The 10967-nt window shown below is 33.7% G+C and overlaps 1 protein-coding gene across 7 annotated transcripts in view; it reads left to right on the top strand.

Moving 5' to 3' along the window:
• Nucleotides 1-10602, top strand: part of CAPS2 (calcyphosine 2) — a 52627-nt gene extending 42025 nt beyond the window's left edge. For all 7 annotated transcript variants that reach the window (XM_070507314.1, XM_070507315.1, XM_070507317.1 and 4 more), the window contains 3 exons: nucleotides 2139-2258; nucleotides 4442-4538; nucleotides 8631-10602. In XM_070507314.1, the coding sequence (XP_070363415.1) occupies nucleotides 2139-2258; nucleotides 4442-4538; nucleotides 8631-8806 (393 nt within the window). In that variant the 3' untranslated portion in view covers nucleotides 8807-10602. The remainder of the gene's footprint in view (nucleotides 1-2138; nucleotides 2259-4441; nucleotides 4539-8630) is intronic.
• The last annotated feature ends 365 nt before the right edge of the window (nucleotides 10603-10967 follow it).

Consider the following 10967-nt stretch of genomic DNA (forward strand, 5'->3'; position numbering starts at 1 on the left):
AAGAGAGGAATGGAGAGAAATAAACCCAGCAGTGTCCGTTACAATGAAGCCTTGCACGTCACGCTGAGAAGTTTGGATTTTATCCTAAAAGCATATGAATTTGAAACCCATTTACCTCAAAGGTTTCAGATAAGGTGCTCTCTTGCATTGTTCTCTTTTACTTGAAATGGTCTTATCACAAGATACAGTGTGTTTTGTGGAGGGAACACTGGAAATTGAATTTATGAGGTATAGGTTCAGTTCTATCCTTGTGACTTGAACTGTGTGATCTTGAATACGTCTTTTGACTTTCTGATTGACAGGCTCTGCCTAGGCGATCCAGATATGATGCATATAGTCAGAGTTGCTTTGAAGCTCAAAGGAGGAAATTACATGGGAACATGCCTTATCAACTATAAAATCTGTGCCAATATGGTGTTGCCTATCATTGTTGTGACGTATCTGTCTTCCGTGTTTTTTGCTGAGTTTAACCTTGTGGCCCACCTAGTGACACACACCAGGGACCATCTAACTTCATCTCTTCCTTTCATAAATAATCATAATAATAAAAAGCAGCAATAGAAAATTAGAAAGCCTTGGTGTCTCTATCTACCGTCACACATGTAATTATTAACTGAGATAGAACTAGAACCCAGATAATCTGGGCCAGGCTAGTACTCTTTCTGCATCACCACAATTCTTCTCTTTTTGTTGATTTGCTAAATTTTTATGATTGGATTCAGGGATAAAAACTAAAATAATTATATAAGACTTCTAACATAGGGACAACATATATTATGAAGATATGAGTAAGCTTCCCCTTTTTCTTAAAAAATGATATCCCCTGTTATTTTCCCTGTAATGTCCCTGGAGACCGTCCGTGCAAAGATAAGCAAACACAAGAACATAAGAATCCCCAGCCTGGGCGAATTGTGGAGCTAGTTTCTGGGAAGCCATTGTCATTCTCCCTGATGTGAAATAAAAAAAACATTGATATGCTCCCTAAATAGCCTAATTTATATAGAGACACTATCAATAAATTTACCTCAGTTTTTTCCCAACTGAATGATTATTTTCCTTTCTGTACCATATCTTTGAAAGGAAGAGTTATATAAATTTGTCGCCACTTTTGGTACATTATTCAATTCTTGAACACTATTTCTTATAAGCTTCAAGCAGTATCTTTTAATTCTAGTATTCCATGAGTTGGGTGAACAAATTCATCTTCTATCACTATTACTTATGATTTTAAAGGTCAAGCTCATTTTCACACTTAACGCTCACTTTACAGATACTTATAGTCTGTACCATGTACAGGGATTAGGATAGACAAAACAAAAGTGTGGATTGTTGAGAACTGGGGGGAGGCAGGGCACCTTAAGATGTAGTTTTTCTTATTACAGTTTTAATTGAAAAAATTAGAAGAAAGTGAAAGAGAATATTTTTGAGTACCCATTATTTGTCGTCACCTTGCTAGATGTTTTATTTACATTCTCAGTTACAGCTAACAACTGGACTGAAACATTGAAAAGATATTCACCTGAGTTTAAGAAACTCTCATGCTGTATTGCTGGGTTAGGAACTCTGTGAATAGAACATTCTGTTAAATAGTGCATTTGCCAAAGAAGTCAGAGTCGATGGTAAATGAACAAATTGGCATAGAGGTTTACTCACAATAACACCTTTTAGTGTAAATTATGGAATCATATTAAAGTCATTCAGATCTTCCATACTTTCAAGCATGAAGACTAGCAGAAATACAATCAGTGGACCTAATGTTATTGGAGGCATTTCAGAACCTGGAGTGACTTTTTAATTGTCACAGATAGAAAACATTAAAAATAATTGTGCTCAAATTCAAGTAAATGGTAAGTATTTTTACGTGTGTGTGTATAGAAAGGAATTGAACTTAAAAAGATAGATTTGGGATTTATTGCCATTCCTAAGTGGCTCTTTACAGAACTGTCCACCACAGAGTTCCTTTAAATAGCTTTCTTAGTACCTTTGCTTGGATTTTTATTTAACTTTTTGGAATTTTCTTATTAAGTCTGCCGCCTTGTCTGGGGCTACAAAGATGTAACAAAATGCTATTATGATGATTATTGTTGTGGCCATATATAAGTTAAAGGTGTAACAGTGGTCTCTGTGATTATTTCTAGGATTTTGAGTCTTCATGGCTAATTCTGAATGGCAATGGCAATGGCAAGGTTGATTACGGAGAATTCAAACGTGACGTTATTGGTGAAATGAATGAATACAGGAAATCATTTGTTCGGAAGGTAACTTTCTTAAGTAATCTTTCAAATAGTTATTTATAATAGGTTGTTAGGTTCATTATTTTAAATGAATTACCATGTAAAATATTTTAAATCCCTTTAGCTGTCATGTATTTGGGTTTAGTAAAACACAAACGCATACAACCAGCCCAGAATAAAGCAAAATAGTTTATGCATATGTTTTTGGAAAATATTATAAAAGGAAAATAAAATCTGAAATCAAATTTTGTTCACAAATTACTAGTTCTATAAATTGTTGGTTCCATAAATTACTAGCTATATGACTATATCTGTTATTAAATATCTCCGAGTCTCAGTTTCTTGTCCCATAGAGGTGGTGTAAGGATTGAATAAGATAATACATGTTAAATTCTTAGCATTGGTGGCTGTCCCAGTGTCAAGGCTCAATACATGTTATCTTAGGATGGTTTCTCTGGTTTTTATAATATGCATGCTAAATGTTAAAATGAAGATGAAAGTTACCATCTTAAACTGGAATTAAAAACAGGAGTCCTGATTTTCTTAGGAAAGTACATATCACTTGGATTCTGGTAGCCATTTTTAGAGCAGACTTTTGAACAATGTAGTTTTCCTTTTCTTTTGTGTATGTACCTGATATAAAATGTATATGTATGTCATATTGAAACAAAGCTATTGTGTATGGAGTAGTATAAACAGTACATCAGGTGTAAATCTCAAATAGAGAATATCAAAATCTTTACTGGCCAAAAGACACAATAAAAACCCCATGTGAAACAAATTCACCACATAATATTTGTAAATTTGCATTTATTTGTGCTTTGCATGTGCTAGTAATAGGTTTGAGTGTCCAGAGTGGAAACTGGAGGTTGTCTCTTTCATAAATCTTGGTGCTGGCAATAGAGGACACACATAGAGTTATAAAGTAGGGCTGCCCTAACAAATACCACAGACTGGGTGCCTTAAATGACAGAAATGTGTTGTCTCACAATTCTGGAGGCTGGACGTCCAAGATCAAGGTGTCGGCAGGTTTGGTTTCTCCCTCAGCTTCTCTCCTTGGCTTGTAGATGCCTGTCTTCTCCCTGTGTGTTTACGTGGTCGTCCCTGAGTCTGTGTGTCTGTGTCCTCATCTCCTCTTCTTCGAAGGACGCCAGTCAGATTGGATTAGGGCCCACCCTGATGATTCCATTTTATCTTAATTACCTCCCTAAAGGCTCTATCTCCAAATACAGTCACATTCTGAGATACTGGGGTTAGAGCTTCAACATATGAATTTTGGGGGATACAGTTCAGCCCATAAAATGCACCGTATGCCTGTGAACACACTGTTGTGAATAGACTAACTTGATTCTAGTTTTGACTCTTCTGTAAATGTGGGATGTTGCTTTGGTCAGTTGTGTGTTTCTGTGTATCCACTTCTCTTCCCAATAAAATATTTTATATTTTATGATACTCAGAATTGCATTGAATTAGAGGAGCAATGAAACAGCTAGCATTTCAAAAGGTAGTGTTAAATTTCAGGAGATAGAGTGATTAACCCATTTATAAAGTATTTCACTTTCTCATTGATTTTGCACTTTTTGAATCAAAATAGTCCTGGTAATTTGTCTTGGCCATTTATCAGTTTCACGTGAATCCTAGGGCTGGAAGCTACCTGAGAGCTTTTACCCAGCTCTTCAGTGTGCAGAGCAGGAAAGCCAGGGTGGCTGAGGTTTTCTCAAGGTCAGGGTGCTGGAAGGTGGTAGAACTAATACTTGAGTGCAGGTTACCTAGTGCCTTTTTTTTTTTTTTAAAGATTGGCACCTGAGCTAACAACTGTTGATAATCTTCTCTTTTTTTCCCCCCTAAAGCCCTCCAGTACATAGTTGTATATTCTAGTTGTAGGTCCTTCTAGTTCTGCTATGTGGGACGCTGCCTCAGCGTGGCTTGATAAGCAGTGCCATGTGTCCGCACCCAGGATCTGAACCAGCAAAACCCTGGGCCAATGAAACGGAGCATGGGAACCCAACCACTTGGCCATGGGGCCAGCCCCTAATGTCTTGCTCTAATATCTTTCTCCCTGTGTCCATGATGCTTCCTTCACACACCAGTTTAATACTTTTAAACTGTCTTGTTTAGAGCTCAAAAATAGCCTACTGTAGAATAGAAGATTAGGTTCACATGTCTAATGATTTCATACAAAAAAATAACATTTCTCTCTTATTTAGGCCTTTATGAAACTGGATTTCAATAAAACAGGCAGCGTGTCTATTATAGACATAAGAAAATGTTACTGTGCAAAGAAGCATCCTCAAGTAATTTCAGGTAATTATTATAAGTCAGACTGCATTAGATTTCTGAAATGTTAGTTAATAAAAATATCTTTAAATCATATTAATTTATAATGTGGACTTGAGGCCATTAAGGGAAGAAATAAATAATTATTTTTTAAACCAGAAATGTGAGAGCTATTTGACTTTTTTCATTTATACTTCTTAGGTCTATTGTCTGTACTTATTTTTTTCTTTTATGTTTGTAATCGAGATTGAACTTTTATTTCTTGTTGAGGAGATAGTGAGGGGTTTGAATTAGAAAGAATAGAATAGACTGGGAGAATGGATAATTACATGTGCAGGTTCTCCAAGTCAGTTTTACAGCATCTGCTTATACCTGAAGATTGACGTCAGAATGAGGGAACGCCTTTCTCTAGTGATGGGGCTATACATACAATGAACATACATACATCTATCAAAATTTGAGGATATAGAAAATATTGAAGTGATTCTAGGGATTCATTACCTACTATATTTCTTCTGACTTTTACTTTTACATAACTGATTTATAAATGAATTCTTATTGTGAAGAACGATTTAGCCACAGTAACTCTCCTCTGTTCACTGTTTCCCTCCATAGACATGACGGTGATTACCATTTAATATGTATATATTTCCATCCCTACTGTATGAATTTTCATAGCTGTATTGTACTATAAATATCTAAGTTTTTTGAAGATTTTTTTTACATGAAAGGTACACTAAATGTATTGCTCTGTAGTTTGCTTTTTACACACCAAAGGAGCCGTCCCTGGGTGGGCTCGAACCACCAAGCTTTCTGTTAACAGCCAGATGCACGCACTGACTGATTGCACCACGGAGACAAAGATTTGAGCACCTTATTTTTATCTGCTGCGTATCTTTTTAAAAATCAGTATACTACGGTTTACTTAGCTAGTCTTCTATTGGTAGGCTAATTTCTAATTATTGATGTACAATTAGTGAAGCAATGAATATGCTTATTTATGACTCCTGAAGCCCATTTTCTATTATTTTCTTGGGGTAATATCAAGACCTAGAACATCTACATTACAAATTTTAATTGATCCTCCCAACTTGTGTTGTAAGATCGCTATGCCAGATTACCCTGCCGTTGCTGGAGAATTCATTTCCCCCACAACCTGACAATGCCTTAGATTTTTGCCAATCTGATAGGCTAAAATAATATTTGTATTTGCATTTCTCCAGTTACTAGGAAGGTTAAACATATTTTTGTATATTTATTGACCATTTGTAATTTATATTTTGTGAATAGTTTCTAATTTATAATTTTGATTATATACTGGTAAATACTATGGAATACTATTATTCTAGAATTTTCCTTTTTTAATATTAAGAGAAGATGCACTGGGAGCTGGCCTAGTGGCATGGTGGTTGAGTTCATGTGCTCCCCTTCAACCACCTGGGGTTTGCAGGTTCGGATCCCGGATGCGGACTTGCGCACCACTCATCAGGCCATGCTGTGGCAGTGTCCCGTATATAAAATAGAGGAAGATTGGCACAGGTGTTAGCTCAGGGACAGTTTTCCTCACAAAAAAATTAAAAAAACGAAAAAGAAGATGCACTGTAATTACTTTGGTTTATTATCATCATTAACCTTTGTAAATGGTTTATTTATAACTTTTAATTGTGAAGTGAAAAAAACAACAGAATTTGTTATGAAGATTAAAGCTAATCATCATTGGCTTCCCAATTTGTCATAATGTATTTCAGGTCAACATAGTTTCATTTGTTTATCAATGACTTTGAATGAACTACAGTTGCCGTAAGAATTTCTAGTATTATTTAATTGTACTTTAGCGTATCTTTCCCTTTAAATCCATGCCATTCTCTGCTTTTTTCCTTTCACTAGTCATACTAAATATAAAAACAAGATAGTTTGTTTATTTCAAAATTAGGTGATTTCAACACTTTTTATTTTTTTTCTCTTTGTCTTCTCTAGTAATCTTAACTAAGTTGCTTAAGTAGCTTTAGTATGCGTCACTGAATCGGCAAGGGTTCTGTTTTTGTTGTTGTTGGATAAGCCTTTGTTAGTTGAAGAAATTCCATACCTCTTCTTTGCATTAACATTAAGGAAGATAAGCTAGAAAGGTAAACAGTCTTAAAAAAAGGAAAACCTGTTACTGTTTTTAAAAAAAGAAAGACAGAAAACATTTATTGTTATCTATCATTACAAATTATAATCTATTCACGCACTCATCTCTGCGATATAGATTGTTTACAATTTATATTTAATTTCAAATTAAGGCTTTTCTATCACATATAATTTAACCATAGAAAGTATTTTCTTTTTACTTTGCTTAAATAATTTATTAGAAAAAAGCATTTTCAGCTTAAATAGAAATGAGATTTCCCAAATGTATTTCTGTGTAATGGTGTTAAAAATCTAACATCATTTATTAAAATACCTTCTGGTCTCTGAGAGGAGTGAAAGAAAGCTTAGTTACAAATGAGAGAAGGTAGGTATTTTCTGGGTGGGGGATACAAAGGAGGCATAAAATTCTTGAGTATTTGAAACATACATTTAGATAAAACTTGTTTTTCTTAAGTGTTAAACTCATCTGTTCAAAAGTATGCATGGTATAAGGGGAAATCTCTTCTGCTGACAGGTAAACATTTTTATATAGATTAGATCTCGATTAATTTTTATCCTTGACTAGCATTCAGTCACAAATTCACTTTACTGTTTTATATTACCATCTCTGCATAGCATAATTATTCGGTCCTTGTTTATTCAACTTGTTTTTTTAAATAAAATAATCACTTGTTCTCTATTTCTCGCATGTTTTTAAAAGACAGCAAACATCTTGCTATCCAAAGCAGATTTTATTGTTTTAGTTTGAAAGGCACTGTACAATGATTTATTATCTAAGTCGGTTAGAGAACCTCTGGCTTTTGAAAAAGATCCAACTCTTACCATAATTTTGCCCACCCTGTAAGAAACAATTAAAGGTGGTATTCCCATTTTTTTATTTTAAAATGCAACTTGACTTTAAAACGATTTAGAGAGTCACATAGATTTTTCTGACCCTTTTTCTTCCTTTGTATATGGGCCTCTATTTTCTTTGAGTATTATACGACCATTTTTTTTAAAGCTTCTTTTCATCTTTTAATTCCTCTTTTCTTATTAAAAAATTAATGAATGTCTTTTCCCCTGTGTCATGTTAGGATCCTGGGAGTAGATCCCTGCAAAGAGGGTGGGGATGGGGGCGCAAATTAGTGAGATGAGTTCTGTGACAGAGTGCCTACATGTGGGTGGTCGCTGACAGCTTCTTAAGGAAATGGTGTTTAAGCTGAAATCACTCCTTCCCTTTAACTGGGCATAATATAATCAAAGCGACTTATTTAAATAACTTATTGTTCTCTTTGTGGATTAAAAATCAAATGAATTTTTAAAAGGATGAATTAGATATGTTGTGTTCTTTCTTTAAGACACCGATCAAAGAATTAGAATTTTCTTTTACACATGTGATTTTCAATAGCGTCTTTCTATAGGATAAAATTAATCATATTTAATATAATCCAGTGGAAATAGCCTACTGAAAGTTAGAGATTAAAATAGAATGATTTAATCAAGTGAAAGTTCTTCCAGCAAAGGTTTTCAAAGGCCTGTAAATCCTGTTTGCAGGAGCATTTTCTAGCCTCAGTCATGAGTAACGGACCCATAAAATAAATAACCAATGCCTGAGCGTAGGGCCGCCTTTCACACAGTGCGTTACTGTGTCAACAGCCTAGCAATCGTTGAAATTATTCGCTTGTTTTCTTCTTTCCTCATTTCTAATGGGAATGAAGGCAAGTCTTCTAAAACATTAAGAAATATAAGAATATCTATAGTAGTAACTATTATTTTGCCTTTCCGTATAGGATAGCCCCATCAGAAGCTTAAAAGATGCCTCAAATGTGTATTAAAATCACCATTAAATTCTATTTCACGTAAGAAGATGTTTAAATAAATTGGAGGGCAGTTTGACATAAAAGTTCAAATTGTTGAAAAAATTTCCTAAGGTGATTAAGTATTTTTTTATCATCATCAGTCATTTTACTGGACTTTTAAGGAGATTGTTTCATTGTCACTATTTTACAGGCCATTCTACAGAAGAAGAAGTCAAATCATCTTTTCTAGAAACCCTGAAAGATGCCTGCAGCAAATCTGATGAAGTGTCATATGGTGAATTTGAGGATTTCTATGAAGGTCTAAGTATAGGGATAGCCGATGATGAAGACTTTGTCAATGTCTTACGTATTCCATGGGGAATTTAGTTTTTTAAAGTGAATATGCCGTTCGCACTAAGCATTTTAAGGGAGAGATGAATTGAATGTAAAGTATGATCAAACACTGGAATATATTTGTCTAAAGCTCCCTTTATTCAGGTTTTTTTTTCTCGAAAAGTTGAGGATGGAAAGAGAATATTCAGAAGGACAGATGCTGGGTGTGTGAAAGTTCCTGCACACGTACAAGTGCTCGCTTGTGTATAAGTTGTTGAAGCTCTGTCTTTCTGATTTATTACTTATCTTGAATATATTTTAGAGGTCAATTTTTAATTAGCTTTCATAAGAAAGTTACATCTGTATCAAACTATATGACAGCATCTATACAGTAACCACATTTCTTGTCTACTGTTTTTTTGCTACCCATTCCCCAAAATATAATTGCCACTATTCTCAATTTGATGAATTGGAATTGGACCCAAAACCTGTGAGACGAAAATAGTTCACCTTGTTTCAAACATATGAAAATGTTCAAGGAATTAAAGTACATGCAAGAGAAATTTTCCATGCAGCATGATTATAGATGTTTTCTGTAACAAGCATTTAGAATGATGGAGGCTCACCCCTAAAATGCTTATTTAAACGCTGATTTGTCTTGTGAATTCTTGTCTTCTAAATTATGTGCTTCTATTTGTTCAGTAGAGCACAAGGTAATTATTCTAGTGACCAGTTCTGTTTGTTCTTTTATTCTGTTTTTAACTACAAATCTTATTACCTGCACAGAATTGTTATTTAGCTAGAAACAATACAAAATGGGAGGGGGAATGTTTTCTTAGATTATTAAATAAGGATCTAAAAACGTGCATTATCCATTATCACATATATGGACTAAGGGATAATTTAGCAATTCTTATCCAAAATGTAAAGAGATATTTTCTGTCCCAAAATTAATGTATGTTATTGTAAGCATCTCCTTTTGGTATATTAAACAATTGAAAATTTTCTTCTAAATAGATATTATTTAACGGTTAGATGTGTGAGAATCATTTTGTCTATTCTATGTTTCTCACTTGTCCTTGGAAATACAGAGAGAAGAGAGAACTTTATAGAGTTGTTTCCAAGTTCATAATTTTAAATTTTATATGTTAAGATTACATAAATTAGAAAAAATAGCATCAAGCAAAATAAGTGGTTCAAAAATGAAAAATCTATTCTGTAGAATATGACTTTTGTCTATTCCCTTGGCAACATTATCAGAAATGTGATGTGTGTGAACCCAATAAATTCAAAGTAGTACTTTTTCAAGATCTGAGGAGGTGTTAAAATTCACTACTAAAATATCAGAAAGAAAACATATATAAGTATATGTAACGTTTCAGTGCTGTCTTCACTAGCTAAATTTATACCTTGGAATTTCTTTTTTGTTCAGGTTATTGTGATTAAAACAATAAGCTGGAAGACATTTTGGCAAAAATAAGTCTATAACACCATTTCTGAGTCATTTTCTCTTTTTTCGGAAAAATTTATCCCACTGTAATCATCTTAAACCCTACAGAGGGTTCTCATATTAAAATGACTACTACTGTGGTTGCTCAGCATGCGTGTAGTATTTTCCATTGATAAATTTTTCTTTACTTCTCCTTAACAAATCTGTTCTCAATATTGTTGTGTTATATTTTCCTGTGAATATAATCAGAAAATATGTAGGCTGTCATATTGTAGAAAAAGGGGAGATTCTTCTGGGATCTAACATTTTAATAAGACAGCACACTCTGAAACAAACCTCTTTCTTCATCTAAATACTCAGTGTGGTCATTTGTAGAAGTTTTTCCCTTCAGGAGATGTAACTTTTTTGTAGTTAATTTATTATTTTACACTATTATTTCCATGTAGAGTTAGAAAATACATATCCAATACGTTATTTGCTGTATTTTGTTAAATTACAACTGGTGGCACAATAAATCATTTTTATTTTGCCTCACTGTCTGCATTTTTCTTTGACTTTGGTATAGTAAAATCTATTTTTTAGTATTCAATTTACTGGAAGTTACATTCAGACATCCACAATGTATAATAGTTGACTTTTGAAATTCTACTCTTGATAGTCTTCAAGATTCTAAAATATCTCATGACTAAAATATTGAATTATATGTTGTAATGATGTTACATGAATGTTACAGTTAAGTGTATTTCATCATTCTCAAGATCTTTG

Source organism: Equus asinus, chromosome 4 (assembly GCF_041296235.1).
Source record: "Equus asinus isolate D_3611 breed Donkey chromosome 4, EquAss-T2T_v2, whole genome shotgun sequence".
In the NCBI taxonomy this organism is placed as follows: domain Eukaryota; kingdom Metazoa; phylum Chordata; class Mammalia; order Perissodactyla; family Equidae; genus Equus; species Equus asinus.